This window comes from Chiroxiphia lanceolata, chromosome 3, assembly GCF_009829145.1.
Source record: "Chiroxiphia lanceolata isolate bChiLan1 chromosome 3, bChiLan1.pri, whole genome shotgun sequence".
In the NCBI taxonomy this organism is placed as follows: Eukaryota; Metazoa; Chordata; class Aves; order Passeriformes; family Pipridae; genus Chiroxiphia; species Chiroxiphia lanceolata.
Window position 1 is genome coordinate 15,250,266 of NC_045639.1, and position 21,668 is coordinate 15,271,933.

Consider the following 21,668-nt stretch of genomic DNA (forward strand, 5'->3'; position numbering starts at 1 on the left):
ACTAACACTTCTTCTGGTTTAGATTTTTGATTTGGAAAAAAAAAAAAAAAAGCATAAAGAGGAGTAAGTGGAAGAGGAGACTTTGGATTTACTGCAGAGTATTGGTTTCCCACATCCCAGGTGTCCTCTTTTCCTAATGTCTTCATTGTGGGAGACCAAGGAAGTTTTACTAGTAGTTTTTCCAGACAGTGACTATTTCTGAGTAAATTCTTTTGTATTTGAAAGCATTTTGCAGAGATTTTGGCTTTGGGACTGCATTATTATTATCGTATGGATAATGTGGGTTAATGGAATCACAGTGAAGCTAGTAGCAGTGAAAAGCCGGTATATCTGGAACATGCACAGTAGCCTACTTAACATCTGCAGTCATATACAGAATGATTCCTCCAATAGAAAAAGGTGAACTAAAATGTTTGGAAAGAGGACTTGAAGTCTGTAACTTATTCTGGACTGTTTGCCTTCAGATTTAGAAGAACCATGCTTAAAAAAAAAGAAAGGAAGGCTGCTTTGAGATAATTGGCATTTTAAATGGAAATCTTTCAAGTGACAAGTTGGTAATCTACTTCAGTCAGAATTTGAGGTGGTTAAATATGTCAGTAATCTTATATCGATTACTGTTTAATAGCAGCACCTGCAGAACAGTATCTTCAGGAGAAGTTGCCAGATGAAGTGGTTCTAAAGATCTTCTCCTACCTGCTGGAGCAGGATCTCTGTAGAGCAGCTTGTGTGTGTAAACGCTTCAGTGAGCTGGCTAACGATCCAATTTTGTGGTAAGTGAAAAGCTATTCCTCATTATCTTCAGAAATACTAGATGTGCTGCTCAAGATGCCAGTACAATAGAAAAATTGAAATGTTGGTTACAATTAGTTGAATTAAAACCAATTGTATTTTAATGTGTCTGGTTTAGTTAAGCATTATTTGTTACTTATCAATGTCTGATTATATGTATTAAACAGTAAAACTTGATTCTCTAGTAATGTAGATACTAGTTAAACAATGTTTTAAAAAAATCAATCCCTTCAGTAGCCATTTCTTCTTCCCTCTTTAACCCTTTGCGGGCTGCAGTGGGGATTGTGATGCAAAAGAAACAAAACATTTCTTAATGTTAGATGCAAGCTTTGTCTAGTGTTACTTAATTTTTTGTTTGTTTGTTTCATTTGATTTGATTTTTGTTTGTTTTGTTTAATGGTTGGGTGTCGGGGCTGTTTTCCCCCATTTGAATCCACCCTTCCTCTGGGTTATTGAGAGTTTGAATAAAGAGGATCTAAGTTTGTAATTGTTTGTAAGGGAAAAATAACATGTTTCTTAGGCTGCTTTTTTTTTAAAAATAAAGACTAAAAGAAAAAGAATAAAATAACATCACAAAAATACCCCCTTTTTTTTCTGTCCTAAAGACAGCTTTGGGGTTGTCTTGTCAGATGAATTACAGCTTCTGAGATTCAGTGGCATCCTGTAAGTCTGGGCTTAATATCAGCAGGCTCAGACACTGCAATTATTTGCATTCTGGCACTAATCAAAAGAATCCAACTGCTGTGTGCCATTTTCTTCTTTTTAAACCACTGTAATTTGTTCACTGATGAACTCTTTTTGGAATACAGTGCATTATTTGTTCTCCATGAATGCATTTTTCAGTCATTTTTTGGCAAGGTGAGGAAGAGGTGGTGGCACACTTTGTCTTAAGTTTGTTATTCTCATGCTACTACCTTTTGTAAGTGTTAAGGCAATGCTGTAGTTAATATGCAATTGGACTCTGTTTCCACAAACACTGTAACTAACGGCTTGAATTTCTTCATGAAAATTGCACGTTGAGAACTTTTTCACTTGAATCATGAAACACATCAAAATTTTTCTCAGAAAAACACAAAAGTCAGTGCAACAGAAAAATGGTTTTGGAAGTGTCTAAGTGGTAGGTACTGATTTTGGTAAAATTTGCTGTCAGATTGGCAAATCCCAGAAAAAAAAAAGGGTTTTAACTTTTGGTGTTAGGTGAAAATGAAAGAGTAATCAGAAATGCATTAATTTTCTCTTTTGCTTGACTCTTCTGCTCAGGAAAAGATTGTATATGGAAGTATTTGAGTACACTCGTCCCATGATGCATCCTGAACCTGGTAAATTTTATCAGATTAATCCAGAAGAATATGAACATCCAAATCCCTGGAAAGAAAGCTTCCAGCAACTGGTAAGAGTAATATTTGTTTATGTTCAAATTTACAGATGTTTATAAAAGTAAAAAACCCAACTTGTGAAATGGAGCTGACAATAGTGATTCACTTGAGTTTAGACTTTAAATAAGGTGATGTGACTGAGGACGTGGGGAGAGATCCTCTGGTGTTACACAGTAGGGGGAAATCTGAAGTTATTTCCTGTTTTGAGGCACACTTTAGGGAGACACAACATTGTAAAGTGTGTGAGCATCAGCTCTTCTGTCTTGGGTGTTCTTTGTGTTTTACATCACTGAAATTCTGTGGAAAAGATTGTCATGGTCTGTGGCTCACAAATAAACTGCAAATACGTTGTTGTTGTTGTCTGTTACTAAACCAGTGTGTGTGCTGGTTATCAGATTTGTGTGCATCTTCCTCCAGTAAACTGAACAGTATATTGGTAATACCACTTTGGGCTTAAATAGTGATTCACAGTGACTGCAGCTCAACAAGTTATCTTTAGGGCATGTGATTGAACCTCTAATCCAAAATTCCAGAGGTATTGTAAGAATGGCTGGGCATGATATTTGAAAAACATAAGTAAGAGAAATATCAGGGTGAGTGAATCGAACAATGCTGCGTGTCATTGGTTAATGAAATTCAGAGGCTTGTTGAGGTCAAATGCCTGACTTGGCTTCTTTGTTTATTCCATCACAAGTGAAGGTGTAGGGTTCTCTTTTCCTCACCATATAAATGCAGTTTGTTTTGTGGCAAGCTGCTGGAGAATCAAGTTATGGAAGTAAAAACAGTGGCTGTGGAGTGCATAAGGTGTTTGAAGCTCTCAGCCGGTTTCAAGGCTCCTGGCTGTGTAAGTTGGTTGTAAGTAGGTTTAGTTGATCTCTCCCTTAGGCTCAGACCATTTTTGGTTGTTGCCATTTTGACTCGTGTGCCTAGTATGGGAGCTCAGTATGTGGTCCTTACTTCTTGGAGCAAACTGATATTGACAAGTGGCTGGTTAATTAGAGGATTAGTAGATCTCTTGTCATGCATTCAGACCCACCTGTCTGCAAACTTATCATGGACTTTTTCCTTGTTTCAGTACAAAGGAGCACATGTAAAGCCAGGTTTTGCTGAACACTTCTACAGTAATCCTGCAAGATACAAAGGAAGAGAAAATATGCTGGTATGTATCTAAAGCAGTTCTTAAGAGTATTTAGATATCTGTATTTAAATGGAAATGGACATTTCTCTAAGCTTGTCCCTTTTCTTCTAGTATTATGATACTATTGAGGATGCTCTTGGTGGAGTTCAAGAAGCTCATTTCGATGGACTTATCTTTGTTCACTCTGGAATATATACTGATGAATGGATATATATAGAATCTCCAATCACCATGATCGGTGCAGGTATGTAAACTGAGAGCATCGTCATCACAAAGTTGTGTTAATTACTACATTAATTACAAAAATACTCTGATGTATTAAATATCTACTATAAATGCCTATCTTTATTCATCAGCCTAGTAAATATATATTTTTTTGTGCAAGTATTGCTAACTAAGAAGTAGCTGATGCTTCAGACTGAAGTACTCTTGTCTGCTTGTTAGTTCTTGGAACAACTTATCTTTTTATTTTATTGGGAGAAAAAAAATTGAATTTTTCAGGAAGTATATTTAGTTATATGACTGCAGCTGAAATTTTCAGGTGGTTCTTATGAAATTTGTACATATATATATCCCATCTCCAGAGTAGAAACCAGCAGTGGGAGCAAGCCCAAATTAGTATCTGTCCCATTTTCTTCATCGTAATTCCATCTTGAGGAAGGAAATGAGAGCATCCAACAGAAAGATTCTAAGACTAGAGGGTTTTTTCCTCTATTCATCTCCCAACCATTCTTCTAAAGGAGAACCTTTATGGAGAAGCAAATAGGACTTTCAGATTAGGAAAGAAAAAGATAAGATTAATATAAAATATAATATAATCTATAATATAAGATAATACACCTGGCTGCCAGTTGTGGTATTTGTGGAGCTGTTTGCTTTTCCTGTCGCTACTGAGAGCATGCTAATTCTTAGTAGCATGATAACTGGTAGAAATTGAGACTGTATTCATGTCTGGTAGAGATCTTGGTTAAGGGGTCTCAGACCTCTTGCTCCTCTGGTGACCCAGGAGTGAATTGCCTGCTGTTTGCTTTTTCTGAGATGCTGCCTATCTGCACTGGCTTGATGGGTTGGATTTTCTGGGTTGTGGGGTTTTTTGATTGCTTGTTAGGTTAGGGGTTTGTAGTTGTTTTGGTGGGGTGTGTTTTGTGTGTGTGTGTGTGTGTGTGTGTAGTTTGGTTTTGAATTTTTTTTGTTTTGAAAAGTCCCTCTTTTGGGGTATTTATCTGTTCTCCATACCGTTTTGTTCTTGAGTGAGCCTGTTCTGGCACTTCTTGCCTGGGTTTTGCAGACTTGGCAGTGAGAATGGTTTTGAGCAGAGCAGTCAGATTGTTCCAGTGTTATTCCTAAAACTTGTCCCCCCAGATCCACAAGATGTGGCTATGTTAGTATGTTAGTTTGTCAGTTCATGGCTACGTATCTGAAACCAACATTCTGAACATCCCTATTTACAGTGCTTTGATTTGTGTTGTGGAGAGGTTTTGGAGCACTAACTGGATTCCTTTTGGATGAGACTAATTTAAGAGATGTGTTCCTGGAATACTCTTCCTGCACTCTAGTAGCCAGTGTACATTCAGTCAGAGAGACCGGGACAGGACTAGTCCAAAGTCGATCTTTTCTACCCTCCCTGTCCTGCAACGTGGGTGGTGTGGATGTCTGATCCTCAGCACTATTTCACTTTGTAGTACCACTGTTGTTAGGCTGCAGTACTTGCTAATGGAGACGTGGCTGTAGACAAATAACAGAACGCCCCTGGCTTCTGTTTCAGATGGGGGATGACAGTAATAGATGCCAGTACAAATAGGGCAAGTTGTATTCATGAAGTGTTTAAAATCCAGAAGAAACTGGATCAGCACTGTCCTAAGATACAAAACTTCTCAGTTACTTCATGACACTTGAAATGATATCTTTGATATATGGTTAGACTTCTGCATGTTCTCTGGCTCCTTTTAGGTTTTGAAAAGTCCTGTGCTTTCCCTTCCACTGGAATTAACCTAAGTTATTCAGAAAAACAGTTATCTTAACTACAGTCCTTTAAAAGCCAGGGATCTGCATTGTGTATTTTTGTAACAGAATAGCTATCTTGGGGAACAAAACCTCCAAGAGGAATCCAGAAATGCTGGATGTATTTATATTTCAGTTTTTGGCACTGCTGACTTCACTTCCTCAGACTTTCTCCACTGTATGGTGAGTGACATTGTAGAGAGAGTCAATTTTCTTTTGTCTGGAAAAGAAAACAAATTAAAGTGAGCCACTAAGCCTTGGAGAACTACCTCTTCTCTTTCAGTCTGACATGCTTTTCAGAATGGTAGGATTAAGGCAGCACCAAATCTCTCTGCAGTTCTACTCAAATTTCTTTAATATTTCTTCTGCTGAATTCTGAAGAAGCACAACATTATTAGAAAGGCAGCTTAACATACCTTGAGCTCACAAGGAGCTTCTGCTTTCACACATAAGCAAAATGTTCTTACAGAATAATGCCTGGTTATTCTAGGTTTGTTGTTCTGTTTAATTTTGGGGTTATTTATTTCTTCCCTTAAATCCAGGGGAAGGAGTTAGTTCAGAAGGAAGCCTTTGGAGGTATTGTTAGTACTGGGACTTAGTCTGAACTGTCAAGTAAGGAACAAGCGTAGAGGTTCTGAAAGGAAATTGTTGCATCTGGTTCAGTGGACAGAAATACCTATGAATTTCTTAAAAGAATTTGTTTTCCAGAGTTGAAGAGGGGATGTGTGTTTAGTGCAGGAATATCCATGGAGTGCTCATCGCACTCAAGACACAAATTCTCTCAATGGACTGAATTTCAGCAGTTGACAGACATGTGTCCCAATATGAGAATTTTCACTAAATGTGTGTGGTTTTGTACGTTTTAGGAGCTACAGTTTTCTTTTTTTTTGTGTCCCTTTTATTTTTATTTGGCTTAAATAATGTGCAAGTAAGTAAAAAGGGATTATCAAGAGATTTTTCAATCAAGAAACACATTAGTAAAAACAATGAGAATTATTATTGTGATTGTAAGGGTGGAAAAATCTAAAATGGTAAGACTATCGTAATTAAATATTTTTTTTACTTTAGAGTGCGAGAGTACTTCCACATGCTTGAGCTCTTCTTTAAATACCCATTCTGCATCTTTGAATTTTGAAAGTTGTATTTTGGACTAGTTTGAACACTAGAACTGTGTTCTTTGCTGAAGATTTTGCAGACTGCAAGATCTAAAAGGGTATCTCTATTTTTTGCCTGGTAAAGTTGAACAGAGTTACAATTATTTCCTGCAGAACGTAGTGGATTGTCTTTTAATGCACTGAAAATTGAAATTGTTTTATTCCTTTTGAGGAATTAAAGAATTATGAGGCAACATCCAGTTAGTTTATAATTCTTTAGGCAGTCCCTTATTGTAGGCTTTCTGTTACATTATTTCTAAATGATCCATCTTGGTCCTTAAGCTGAGTATAAATTCTGATCCCATGGAACACAACTCCCTTAGATTTCAGCAAATAGACTTCTTGGGAGCTGTGTTTTGCTTACAAAATTAGTAGTCCTCTTCTTCCTTTTCCGATTCTTATACTGGTTCATTTTTTCTAAAATGATCTAAGCCAAAAGCTGAAGTAGAGATACTTCTGTGAATGATGATTTTGCAAAGATTTAGTAGGATATTGCAGAGAATTTCATTGGTGCATTTAGAATGAAACCAATGCTCAAGGAAGTCTTCAGTCTTTTCCCAGGGGGGATCTCAGTGCAGTGGTCTTACTAACTGGCGTATTCCATGGTGGGCATTCTGGGATCTCCCAGACTGAGAGACCTATGAAGTTACTCGTGTGCTGAGAGGAAGGAAATACCTGTAGAGAATGTGACCCAAGTGCGTTCCAAACAGAATTCCACAAATCTCTGTTTTATTGTGTTTCAGAGCATCCAGTGTAAAGTGCAATTTTTCTGTGCCACTTTAAAAGAGAACACAATTCTGATATTGATTTACGGCTCTTATATCCTGTTAGGGCCTCTATTTTCTAGTTTTGGTTCACCTGCAATACTGTGGTGCTGTTCTTTTTCATATACTGAAATACACTCATCCAGTGCATTTGCACCGTGGTGAATATATAGAAATGTTATCAACCCACAGAAAGATGTTTTGTATGATGACAGAACTCCTCATCAAAGCCTCTTTTAGTTATGTAGTACTAAGTGAATAGTGGTATGAAGAAGAGCTAGACTACCTTAAAATATTTGCAGGTCTGCAGTAATGAAAGCAGAGATCAGGCTTTTAGATAGTGAGAACAAGCTGGATAATGATATAAATGTTGCTCCATTCTGACTGACACCTTTCTGCCAGAGAGATAAAGAACAGGACATACCACTTGTCTGTACTAGTGTCAACAGACAGCAGAAAAGGATCTGCTCATGAGAAATCCTGTGCGTAACCTCTTCAATAAAATACAGAATTTAGGGCAAATACCCGGTCATGTTTGTGTGTTGGGAGTGGGGAATGATTTGAAATTGCTCTCAGGTAAGTTACCTGCTATAGAATGTGACACTTTATATTTTATGCATCGAGGAAGGCTGCTTCTAACTTGCATAGTTAATGTGCCGGTTTGAATTGGATGAACGATCTTGCTTGTGAATGAGCGTCATTGAACTGATTCCAGTGCAAGGTTGTTGTTAACTCGTGCTCCCTCTGCCGGCTCTTGCCATCCCAATGTAAACATCGCCTGCCTTTGGATTAAGGATAAAGAATCAAGCAGAGCCTCTCTGGTAGCACAGGAGATCAAATGGCATATTATGGCATCTTGCAAATGAACCAGTCTGAAACCTTCTGTACATACTTGCAGTAGTGTACTTCAATCCAATTTAATAAGATTCCCCCCCCCTGAAGAATAATGAGGATATCAGTTCAAAACTCTGAATCCTGCATTTGAGAAGTATGGGGAGAGGTCACTTGTAGGTCGTGAGCAGATTACTAAATAGTGGTTCAAATTAGCGATGGAATATATGCTTTTAGCTTTAATAAAAGGGTTTGGAATACCAAAATAAATTGTGCTTCGAACAGAATTAAAGTGCCTCTAGCCTAGTACCTCATGCTTAAACTGCTAATTCAGTTCATCCTAAGTAGTAGTCAAAAACTAGCTCTGTACAAGAGAAGGTTTTTCTCCTGGTACTGCATAGTAAATTAGTGCCAGATTGTCTTAGTTAAAGACCAGTTTCTTCATTGTCTTTGAAACTTCCTTGTTTAAGATTCTTCTTACATGAAGACTGTTTATGTGCCAACAATAGCGTTAATTTTCCTTTGTTACTTTGAACAGAATTCTGTAAGTCTTATGAGGATTTTTTTTTTCCAGTGGCATAAACTAAGACTTACTAATTGTTTTCTTTACAGCACCTGGAAAAGTAGCAGATAAAGTTATAATAGAAAACACTAGAGATTCCACCTTCGTTTTTATGGAGGGTTCTGAAGATGCCTATGTTGGATATATGACAATCAGGGTAAGAATCTCAAACTGTGGCAGCTCTTTTAAGAGTTTTAAAGCCTGATCAACTGAATGTAACGTTTCTGTGTTTTCTTCCTTTTTCAGTTCAACCCTGATGACAAATCTGCTCAGCACCACAATGCTCACCACTGCTTAGAGATTACCGTGAACTGCAGTCCAATTATAGATCACTGTATTATTCGAAGTACTTGTACGGGTTAGTGGGCTTTTTGTTGTTTGAAGAAACGCACAAATTGAGTATGATCACTGTTGGCATATTTCACTTTCTGATGCAGGTGTTTAATACATGTCTGCAAGCTTTACTTGCCTTGAAATGGCGCTATTAGTGACTTCTTTGTGTCCAAAACCTTTGGTCTTCTATTTGAATCTGTTTAGACTCTCTGGGCAATTGGTTTAAAACCTGAAAAGTGACAGTTTAAGTAAACTTACCTGGTTTTGGTATTTTTAATTGTAGCTGGCTGGAGGGGGCATTTGAAGGGGGTGCACATGGGACGTGTACATTAGGTTTGTTGTGATATTCACTACTGGGATTGATGGCATTAAACAGTCACGAGATGTAAATGCTAAGTTCAGTTCACTTTCCTCTTGAGTGGAATGATTGGACATAGAGTATGAGTACCTGGCTATACAGGCAGAAGTGTTGAAAGACAGACTCATTTCACCGTCAGAGACAATAGGGAATTTATACCACCTGATTTGGGAAACATTGGTAGTTGAGATTCAGGGAAGAACTGGTCGGAATCTGTTGAAGTGAGAAGCTGAATGACAGTTTAGTCATTGGCAGGAAGACACAACAGTTTGTAATCACTAGACACAGGACGTGTTTGAACACAACCTGATAAATGGAGTTGGAGTGTCTGAAAGAAGTGGTTTGGGAGAATTAAGATACTGAGTCTTTGCATGGAAATGGCAGTATGAACTTAGATCAGCAAGTTCAGCTAGTGAAAGGGAATGGATCTGTGCAGCAGGCTGTGCACAGAGGTTGCTCAACTCAACATAAGGGCGAGGAAAAAAGATCTTCAAACTAGACAGAAAAACTACATTTTTCTGGTACAACCTGTGAAGGAGAGAATACTGCAGGGAACCACGATGAGAGTGGTAGAAGGATTCCTTGTCTGTGCCTTCTGGAGAAAGATGGGCTCTTTCTTGGAGGTTTCAGGCTATAAAACACTACTCTTGGTCATCATCATCTGTTTTATTGAAGGCATATCAGCAAATATATGGAAGTGTTAAAAATAGCAAGAGAGGAACAAAGGACAGGAACTGCTCTCAGTATTTCAGTGTTAATGCTAACTACTGGGAAATTGAAGTATTTGAAGAAAATTTATTCTGGAACTTCTTATATACCAATATTGGGGACCTTGACAACAAATGAATTAGATTAGTTTCTTGAACCACATGATTATAAAAGTGGTTTGAAGAGCTGCATGGCTTCATATTGAAACGTGCTTACAGATATGCTAGTAGGTCTTGATACTTTGGTGAAAGTTGTTTATTAAAATTAATATTTGATCTTTTTTATGAACATTTTTAATTATGGAAGACTTTCTGAGGATTTTGGACTTTTGCCCCCTTCAAGACTCCGGGTTTCTGAATGTTTGCTGTATTGAATTGTTGGTTCTTTTCTCCAAAGTTAAAATTTCTGGTCAGTTTTGGAGCCTGTGTGGAGGCTGTACTATCATCACTTATTGAATATTAAATTTTATTGACTTTTAAATCCTACCAAGCCTTGCTATAACCTATTCAGGAAGTATTGAGTGTGTGTAAAAAGGAAGAAAAAATGGCAGTCTGCCAGAAAAGGCATTTACTGTTTCCAAATCATTGACATCTCTGAAATACTGATCCATAAGCATTCAAAATCTTTCCTAGCATGTTTGATATCCTTTCTGCAGATCTCCTAATTGCATTACAGCATATTTCTACATTATGTCATATATAAAGGTCTTAATGTATGTATCATGTAGAGATACGAGCTATGTAAGTGCAAGGGATTTTAGCTGGAAGTCTCCTGCTGCCAGTCCAGAGCATCTTTAAAGTTTAAATGGCAAGATCCTGAGTCTAGAGGTTCTATTGCATGCATTGTGGAAGAAATCTGTGTTAGTCTTCACCTTGATGGATAAAAGTAATAGTGGATGGCACTGTGCCTTTTTATTTTAAATATTGCATAAATGTGTGCAATCACTATATTTTGAGTAAACAAAATAAAGCCTAAACCAGTATTACGTGTGCTTGGTACTGAAAAAGGACCAATTTCACACAATGAATACTTCAGTCCAGTGAAGTGAGTGAGAATAAAGATTGCTTTCATTTAAAGAAGCAAAATGTGATAGAGGTATGCTTTTAGAACTTCAGACTGGGTCCCTAAAAATCCATCGCTCCTCAGTGACACCAAAAGAGTAGAGGGAAGGGGAGTGAAAGCAATTCTGAAATACAAGAAAGGAGAAGTTATTAGCAGCTAATGTAAGTAGAGAATTAGGAATTGAAGTAAACTATGGGGACTTCCCCCCAAAATACAAACACCCCATCAAAATACCACCTTACACCCACAAAGAACTTGATAAACAAGACAAGATACATCTGTCTTTAGAAGAGACCGTGCTTGTGTCTTAATATGGGGAACAAAGGGAGTTTTGGCAGTGATGCTGATCCATCATAGCATGGAAAAATTTGAATGGCAAAGTGTTGTGTAATTTTTGTTCCATATTTAATGAGAATAGGCAGGAATGATAAATGTGCTCATACCCTAAAGGGATAATGAAATATGTTCCACTCTTGACAGTAACCGTGGATGAGGTTAAACAGCTGTAAAAATAGACATTCTAAAATCATGCAGGAGTTTAAAAAGAACTGACCAAGAAATTCTCTGAGCTCCTATTATCTATCAACAGTAACTTAAAACCTGGGTGAGATGGTGTATGTCCTTGGGGGAGGCAGTATGGAGGGAGACTACACAGGATGAAGTATGGCATGACTACTGTCTATTGATCCTAGGTAGAATTTTGAAGTAGTAAATGAAGGGGTTTGGTTAATCAAGAATTTAAAATTTATGATTGAATCAAATGATTGTATATTTACAGAAAGTTATAATGGTTGCATCACACTGTTAGCATTTTTTATTACTTTCTTTGACTAAAAGAAGGCAGCAGTCCCAGTATAATTACATTGATCCTTGAAAAATACTTGACTTCAGCATATAGTGCCTTAAAATATTAGAATTCTACAGAATTACCAGACCACACACCAAAGAGATGAAAAATAACTTTCAGGGTAACTATAAATGGGTTTTTTTGTGGTTATTTCAAAGATGACTTCTTGACTTTAAGCCACATAATGACTTGAAGAAAATAAATAAGATGCATATTGATGAGACTTCTAGAGAATGAGGACTTTATATTTTAGAGTATTATAGATATAATAAGAATATACTATAACTGTAATCTTATAAATAACCAGGAGGATGGGTTGCTGTGACCTTTTTTGGTAGTTGGGCTGTCAAACACTATTCACGATAGTCTGGACAAGTGCAAAGTTATACACACAACTCAGGTTTGTTCCTCCTTCTAAGTGATAAACCTCCCTCCTGGAAAGCTGGGAAAAGCTTAGAGAGTCACAGTGGGGGAACTGCTAAATATGAGCCCTCGTGTAGTCAAGTGGCCAAAAGAACTGATGTGATCCTTAGTTACACCTCTGGGAATACTGAGCAGAAGTAGAGAGACTGTGTTAACGCCTCTGCTTAGTCCTACTTCAGAATAAAGTGCTCTTTCCTGGTGTCCATAGCAACATGTTAGAAAATTTAGAAACAGTTCAATGAAAAGTCATATAAGGTAAAGCAGAAAAATTCAGTTGTAGTGAAAAAACACACTGACTGCAGTTTGTTACTTTGTCAAGGAGAAGGCTGAACGAGAAAATTGCTTGCACTAAAAGTGTGTGTGTTGGGTATGGCATACATTGGTGTAAAGAGAACAAGTAACTGTGTGCTAAAGCTGGAGGAATTCAGATGAGCAATTAAAGTGTAAATTAAAAGGGAACAGCCCTGTAACCAGCTAACAAGCTTTATGCTGGTTTCTGAGTTGCTGGAAATCATAGAGTCAGAATTAAATGTGTTTCTAAGAGATAACGTGTTGAAGTTCCTGCTACTAGAACTGAAGCAAGACTTAATTCAGGGAATTAGTATAGCCTGTATTATTCATAAGGTCAGACTAGACAATCAAAATAATATCTGTAGGAATTAAAAAAATAAACTCTCTGTAAATGAGGCTGTGAATTATTAAAGTACAGTCCCTGTGGTAATTTGCTAGAAGGACATATGAAAACTTACTAACAGAGCAGGTACTGGCTTGGTTATTTAGGGATGGTGTGTGTTACATAGACCAAGTACCCTGAGACAAGGTCTTAGCTTTCAGAAATCACTGTGAATCTGCTGTTGATTTTTAATGGCTGCAGAATTTATTATTTTCATACTTCATGGGATTCAGGGAATTGAGCTGATCTGCTGAAGACCTGAGCAGTTTGAGTCCTAGTTTCCTGAAAAAGGTTTATTTTCTAGGCTATGGTATGGTAGCTGAAATTATTCAAGGAGCTTTGTAACTCAGCCAAGAAGAGACCTGTTGGTTCCTGGTGTTTTGTCTACTTGAGATTGTGCATTTGTGTCCTGCTCATCTCTGGTTAGACAGTGTGTCTTTGTGTGCTACAAAATTATAATTTGTTTGGCCTCTTTGAAGTACTGAGTTACGAAAGTTTAAAGGGAAGTAAAAAAACCCCAGTAATTAGCATAGAAATTTTTTCTATTTCTGTTGTCCTTTACTGTGGTCAGTATACAGTGGGTCTAATGCAGGGAAATAAATGAGAACTTTCATAAGCATGAATTATTATATAAACCATTGTCCTTGCAGATGTATAATCGTGGCAGGGTGATTTTTAAAGCAACTCCTACCGTGATTTTTGCATCTGCAAAATGATGACATTAGTGGTTTTTCGCCAGTGTCTTGCAATGTTTTGGCACTGGCCACTCTGAATCTTTTTTAAATATCAGTTCACACTAACTTTTCTTGCGAAAGCACTGCCAGACTATTTATAAATACACTATGCTTTGAAGCTATGGTAACTGTACTGTTTTCTTCCAGTTGGCTCTGCAGTATGTGTTAGTGGCCAGGGAGCTTGTCCTACTATTAAACACTGTAACATCAGCGACTGTGAAAATGTTGGACTTTATATTACAGACCATGCACAGGTAATTTTCTATACGAATTTCTTTACTTTGATAAAATTGTTTAATGTTCTTGATTCCTGTCTTAATTTTCATTTTTTATTTCCCAGGGAATATATGAGGACAATGAGATATCCAATAATGCATTAGCAGGGATTTGGGTTAAAAACCATGGAAATCCCATTATCAGACGGAATCACATTCACCATGGACGTGACGTTGGAGTTTTCACTTTTGACCATGGCATGGTAACATATATGTTTTCTTTTGAAGAAAGGAACACAGATGTTGTATAACTGAAGCCTTCACATTTTGCCTGTCATTGTTTAAAAAACCATGCTTTTACTTATGAACAGATGCTTTAAAATATGCCTGCTGGTGTTCTCTTGCCCTTCAGTGGGAGACTTCACTTTAAAGACAATTTTATCTGAAAGAGGTTTAAGCAAGCTTTTTGCAGTTGATTGGCAGCCTGTTACATTGTATTATGTTACAGTGACAAAATACCTCTTGAAATAGGATGTAAATGGTAGGCTTACATTTATGCTTCATTCTTTTCCCTTTGAAATGGAACAAAAAATAAGGTGCTGGAAGATTTAGAAATGAAAAAACATGCTCTGTGGAGACTTAACCTTATTTTAGTGTTAAAACTCTGAAACAGCTTCTCTGGGAAGAGGGACTTTTGTAGCATGGAATTAGTTGTGGAATTTTGAAACAGAATTTCATATCAGAATTCAGATCCTCTTTCATAAAAATGTTTGTTTGTGTGGGGTGAGGGTGATAGCTTCCCAGTACATGTAAAGTAGTGAGTGATAAGATTGATAGCCCTTGAAGTGAACAGAATGGATTTTTGCCACTGAAATAAAAGATGATTATTTGCTGATTTGTTTTAGGAAAATATTCTGCATGACTACCAAACAGTGCCAAATCATTGTTTCCCCTGCTTGAATGACAAACTCCCAATTCCCCCCATCCAGCTGATAAAATGAGCAGTTTTCTTCTGGTCACTCTTAAAATGACCAATTTTTAAGGATGCTTTCCATAGGGTGCAAAAGCTCTTGATCCACAGGTGTAAGAAATCAGGAAAGGAAGGCAAGAGACCAGCATGGCTGAGTTGAGACCTGCTGGTAAGACTCAAGGCCAGGAAAGAAATGCACAGGCAGTGGAAGCAGGAACAGGTGACCTGGGAAGAGTGTAGAGACACTGTCCAGTTGTGTCGGGAGGGGATCAGGAAGGCCAGGGTGTGGATGGAGCTGAACTTGGCAAGGGTTGCAAAGAATATCAGGAAAGATTTCTGCAGGTATGTCATCCAGAAAAGGAATGTCAAAAAAAAAGCAACCCCGCCGATGAGCAACACTGGTAACGAGATGAGGAGAAAGCTGAGGTACTCAACAACACTTTGTCTCAGCTTTCACTGGCAGTCTTCCTTCCCGCACCTCTTGAGTGGATGAACTGTGAGGCAGGGACTGGGGGAACAAAGTCCCTTCCACTGTAGGAGAAGATCAGGTTCATGACCACCTGAGGAACCTGAACATACCCAAGTCTATGAGACCTGATGAGTTGCATCCCAGAGTCCCAAGGGAATTGGCTGATATGGTTGCCAAGCCACTCTCCATGATATTTGAAAAGTCATGGCAGTCACGTGAAGTCCCTGATGACTGGAAAAAAGGAAACTTGCACCCAGTTTTAAGAGAGGGCAGAAGGGAGGATCCTGGGAACTCCTCACCCCTGTGCCTGGGAAGATCATGCAACAGATCCTCCTAGAAGCTCTGCTAAGGCTCATGGAAGACAGGGAGAGGTGATTTGGGACAGCCAGCATGGCTGCACCAAGGGCAGGACCTGCCTGACCGACCCAGTGGCCTTCTGTGATGGGGTGACATCAGTGGACAAGGGAAGGGCTACAGATGCCATTTAACTTTTGCAAGGCCTTTGACACAGTCCCCCACGACATCCTTCTCTCTAAATTGGAGGGATGTGGATTTGATGGATAGACTGTTTGGTGGTGAGGAATATTTTGGATAGTTGCATCCAGAGAGTAGATGCCAACGGCGCAGTGTCCAGATGGAGATTGGTGACAAGTTGTGTCCCTCAGTGTCTGTACTGGGACTAGTACCATTCATCAGTGACATGGACACTGGGATCAAGTGCACCCTCAGCAAGTTCCAACCCAGATCTCCTGAGGTTTTTGATGAGAGTTGGCAGACTGGAAATAGTATTAACAGAAAATCCACTGTGGACAGAAACTAGTGAGACCTTTCTCCTTTTCATCCAGTTTGCTGGGGAGGTGGGTATGAAGGATCGAGGCAGTGCTTAGCTGTAGCTGTTGGATTTGCGGTTTTCTGGTTTCAGTGGAAGGTAAACAGGTCACAGAATGCTGCTATTTTTGCTGCTGGCATAAAATCTTCTTTCCAGTGGAAGGTGAGAAACGTGATGAGATTCTGCTGTTAGGTACCTCTTTTCTGCTCTTGTAGTTACCTCTTAAAAAGCATATTTATTCCATGTTGGGCAAGATTGCACCAGTCCAGAAGCATGCCCAGTTTGCAGCCTTCTGATGGATTGCTCTACATCATTTTCTGTTCTCTAGCAATGTAGTTGTTTGGCTGTTTTGCAAAGAGTGGTGGCAAACTTAAGATGTTATGTCTTTGTTTTATATTATCTCATTGTTTGGACTCTATTAAGCTGTACTTACATATTATACAAGCACTGCTAATCTGCTTCAGTGGATACATATATCCATCCATATGTTCCTCCAAGACTTAGTCTTGGAAACATTTAATGAAGTGATTTCAGCTATAGAAAAACTGGTAAAGGAGAGTGTTTCAGTAACTCCTGGAGGAGAGGTGTCTGTGTGTAGGCTTGAGGGTTAATTGGAAAGTCTGGCTAGGAGCTGCTTCTTGTTTAATACTAAAGTATAAATATGAAATATATGAATACTGAAGTATTAAAAAAAATTAAAAGCCAGGCTGAATTCATTTTATTAATTTTAAATAAAAGTGTATTTGATCTGTTTTCTTACTGATGAAAAGCCTGTTTCAATGCTGTGATCAGTGTGATATCACAAGCAAAATGGAATAGAAACAAATGTTTTTGTTTCGTTCAGAGGAAACATTAGCACGTTAAAAAGAACCTGTGAATAATATTAATCTCAGCTGCAAATATTATTGAAATACTTTGTAGTCATAAACTCCTTTGAAAGATTCTGTGCTCCTATCTCAAAGTCTGCTTTGGCATCAGCCTCTCTTATGCATCATGCCTAGTGATAGAGTTAATGAAATCACATCATTGGTAATATTTACATATTCATTAAGTGACAAAGTGACATGGTATCTTTCAGATACAAATTCCATATACCTAAACATGTCAATGGCTTTTCTACATTCATTTCTCTCGCTTCCCTTCTGTTACTTTGTGGGATATATTTATTTTTTTTATGTTGCTTGTGACTGTGAAGTGGGATAAGTACATTCCAGTACTGAATTCCTACCCTACACGTTCTTTTCCCGTGGGTTTCTGTGCTGAAGTGCTGGCTCTGAAAGGTTCAAGAATGCTTTGTTTTTCAGTTTTTGAGTTTCATGTTCTCAGACTGTTCTTTGTGTTTTGATACTTGTAGGATCTTAACCTCTTATTTCTAAACTGGCAATATTCTGATGTTTGCCTTAGTGCTGTGTGGAAGGTTTAACAAGCAGGCATTAAAAATGCAGCATAACATTGGCAGCCCTCGGTGCCTTACCCTGACCTCTCCTGCAGTTGCCTGAGATGAGTTACCAGACATCTGACATAAATTGTATTTAGTAGTTGTATGCAAACAACAGAGAAGTTCCAACTTACTGTAAGAATAAGCATAATTTTACAGTTTAAAGCTGAGATCTAGGCATAATAGTCTTCATTTTCATTGCTCCCAAATGAGAACCACAAAACTCACTATTACTTGGTTGGGTTTTTTTTCTGATGAAATAAAAGTATAGCAGCATGTGTCTGGGTGATTTTAACTAGTTTACAGCTCAGTCTGTTTAGTACTACAGATCATTTTAAAGAAGTCTGTATATAAGTCAAAAAAAAAATTAGGCATATGCCAGTTTCTATACAGACTACATTAAAACTGAGTTGGCCTTTTGCTGTGCCCTGAAAGCAAAGGGTTTGTTTTTGCATCTTGGATGTGATTTTCTTTATGTTGCATTTGAATTTTTATGAAATGCACCAACTTTCAAATAAAGACCATTCCAGGCTTTGGGGAACAAATTTTTATAAACATATTTGTCAGTCACATTTCTAATTGCTATTTGATTAAATTGGCACAGAGTCAGATACTCCTAAGCAGTTAATTTTTTTCTATCTTGATCTCCTGTTGTTTGTTTGTTTTTCTTTTCTTACCCTTTTGGGAATACCAGCGTTAATAAATATTTAGGAGGCTTGCACAGTTATCTTTTTTTTTCTTCAAATATCTGTGTTGTTCAAATAGTAACACGAAATACCTCTGTATTTCTGTAATGTTGTGATCTCTGAGACAGAGAAAGAAAAAATAGCCCTTTTAGAAATAAATGGGGGGGAAATTGCTCTGAGAAGAAAAACAGCAAACAAAATCCCATCATTTTTAAAATTCTAAGCAGTGTTTGTTAAACTAGATAACATGCAGAAAGAAAAAAACCATCAGAGTTCAGTTGCTGTGTTTATCTTGATGTAAAAAGTCTTCTGAGCTTGTCCAGCTGTTCAGGAGCCCATCTTTGTCATCACTTCTTTTTCTGTTCACTGTGTACCTGTGAGAACATCAACATTATCATTCCTGTGGTGTTTGTTTGTGATTGCTTTACCTGCTCAGATCCTCACAGGCTGCAGCGGTGCGTTCTTGCCCACGCTTTCTGTCACTGTAGCTGTCATCTTGTGCACACAGCGAGTGCTTTGCCTGGCATTTTAAATAAATCTGATGTGCAGAGCTACTTCTTAATAGCTAGGATTTTTCAAGCAGAAAGCTACTACTAAGGTATTTTGAGTTTCCTTACACTTGGTATTTTTGTGTAAGTCTGTAGTACTTTTCCCGCATGTCTCCCGTATTCCTTTTCCTTATTAATCATAAGGGCCTCTTTTTCTTTGCAGTCCTGGCACTGCCAGGTGATGTGTCATCCAGACTCTTCTTCTGCTAGATGATGATAACCAGAAACCACCACAAAGCACAAGCAAAATACCCAGTACACTTGAAAATGAGTCTTAGAAGGAGGTGAAGGCAGTATAAGGCTTGCAATCCCTCTATGCAGGGGAGGGATATTGACCTTCCTGACCTTAATAGCTTCCTGGCAGAGTCTCCATAAAGGATCTGGGCTTGAGCTGCCTGACAGCTGGACAGAGCTTAAGAGCTGTGTGTTGGGCAGACTGTGTGTGCTGTGAGACAGAAGTGGTAAGAAAGGAGCAGGCTGTGTCTGATGGTGGTACTGGTTATAGCTGGAGCTGGCAGTAAGGTTTGTGGATAATAGATCATTTATCTCAATACTTGGAAACAATTTCATTGTTAACTTTCCAAAGAAGAAATGTTGTCTGAACCCATATATGATTTCTTGGGATCCAGAAGTCCATCACTAGACATCTTTGAGAGGCTTCAGTTAAAAGGCACAACAATGCTTTTTGAAGGGAATTAGCTCTGGTGGTTGAAAAGATACCAGGGATTGCCAGAGTGCATCTTAGAGACTGAAATAAGTTTTAGCCCTCCCCAGGTGGTGAATTTGGGCCAAAGAAATCGTTGGTATCAACAGAGAATGGCATAGGAAATAGAAAGTCTGGGAATGAGAGCATGTGTTTCTGACAAACAGCAGTTCTGTTGTTTTGACTGAATTCAGTTTAATAATGATGCACACAGGTAGTGGTCAGACATGGTCTCAGAAGTTGGGTTTAACCACGACAGCTCAAAGCCAGCAGTTCAGCTTAAGCTGACTCTGATTGAGCTGGAGTGGGTTCTTTAATGCAGTTTCTCTTTATGAATTTTGAATGTTACAGAAAGCCTTGACTTTCTGACCCAGCAGTCAACCTTATAAAATTATCTGACATAAAGTTTTAGTTTATTTTATTCTCCTTCTTTGTAGAAGCATTTCCCTCACAGAGGCTTAACAGCAGATTCTCAGTTTATTCTGAATCAGCGGTCCAACATTTTTTAGAGAAAGTAGAAGAGCAGTCATTGTGAAGGTTCCATTTTCTGCTTTCTGGAGAAATTACACTTGTATTCTGCTGTCAAGTGATGTTATGGTATTCTTAGGATGTAGTGAGCAGAGCACAGTGTATCTACAGGTACCTCTTCTCTTCTTTCCTGAAGTTGCATGTTATGTAGATACACTGGGACACAAGCAAAAGGGAAGGAGCCTTCTCTTTCACTTAATTTCCAAGCAAGGTAAAAAGCTACAGAGTATATGGTATTGTTTTCAAGAATTAAAAGTATTTTAGCCAAAATTTCCATACTGTTAAATAACAGTGCTTGCTGAAGCTTGTGGAGATATTGCAGACCACATGATAAAGGCTCTGTTTGTTTGCAGCTTCTACATGGCATCCTAAATGGCTGTGATGAAGTGCACCTGAAATACTTCTTTTCTTTCATCATGGTGCCATCATTTGGCCCTCGAAGGGAGGGTAACGTGTGAAGTATTTAAAAAGATATCAGACCGTGTTTAGTAATATTTTAATTGAAATTATGTATTCCATTAAGAGAATCAAGCTTGCCTTTATGCCAAAGTGTCTTACTTAAGTTTCTCTGAGGACTTCATTTTAGGTGAAAATGAGGAAAAAAAGTGTTTCCTTTTGGGATAAGAAGTCCAAAAGACTGCCTCTTGGCATGAAGGTGTATTTCTGAGGAGATTTTTAGATTCCGCAGTCTGTTAGCATGTAGCTTCCTTGGGAACTCTGAAAACATCTTGACTCACTTAGGATTGGATTTCTTCAAAGTCCTTGAAAAAAACACATTCAGAATATTGACAGAAAGTAGTCATCTTCCATTTGACTTTTTTATTTGTCACCCAGAGGAGTCTGGGGAACCAAGCTGTGCACATGGAATAGTACTTTTTTTGGAGAATGTTTAATCCATGCAGTGTCTTTCCTGGCTGCAATCCTCAGAGTAGAGAGAAGTGCATGCTATCTTGACTTCCTCATTCAACTGGATGTATTTCTGCTTTTTTGTAATCAAAATACGTTTGCTGGAGTCCCATAGCAATTCACAGCACAGTGAAACAGGTTGCTGACTACCTAGGCTGGCAGTAAATTGAGGAATTTCCACATGATAGGCAATGGAAGCTCCAGGCTTGAGGTGTTCCAGGTGGTAAATCATGTGAGTACAAACACTGGAATCCAGTTACTCTGAGCAGTGGCAGGAATTGTGCTTTTTTTTTTTAGTTCACAAGTATAACAAGTCTCATGATGAGTGAGTCTAAATGACTTAGGTGGCTACAGGAAAAAGGGTGTTTGGACGAGGTGCCTGTGGGGGTGACAAAGATCATTGGAAGTCATGACCTTTCCTTTTGAGTCAGATGTTTTACCTATATACCTATAATTGAATGTTATCAGTTCGTAATCTTTTTGCATTATGAAGACTGGTACTGCTACAACTATAGGGGGAATCATATAGACTGTTTACACTATAGAGGGCTTTGCAGGGCACAGAGAGACAGACATCTAGGAGGAAAGAAAGAACTGAGACTGGTTCACTTGATCTTTCAACC

General features: G+C 38.2%; 1 protein-coding gene across 3 annotated transcripts in view; it reads left to right on the plus strand.

Annotated features, from left to right (window-relative positions):
* FBXO11 (F-box protein 11) overlaps positions 1-21,668 on the plus strand; it is a 72,225-nt gene that overhangs the window by 40,965 nt on the left and 9,592 nt on the right. For 2 of the 3 annotated variants that reach the window (XM_032681852.1, XM_032681854.1), the window contains exons 4-11: positions 626-770; positions 2,050-2,179; positions 3,241-3,324; positions 3,415-3,547; positions 8,666-8,772; positions 8,862-8,973; positions 13,901-14,007; positions 14,094-14,231. In XM_032681852.1, coding sequence (XP_032537743.1) covers positions 626-770; positions 2,050-2,179; positions 3,241-3,324; positions 3,415-3,547; positions 8,666-8,772; positions 8,862-8,973; positions 13,901-14,007; positions 14,094-14,231 — 956 coding nt within the window. The remainder of the gene's footprint in view (positions 1-625; positions 771-2,049; positions 2,180-3,240; positions 3,325-3,414; positions 3,548-8,665; positions 8,773-8,861; positions 8,974-13,900; positions 14,008-14,093; positions 14,232-21,668) is intronic. The other variant, XM_032681853.1, reaches the window with a different exon arrangement.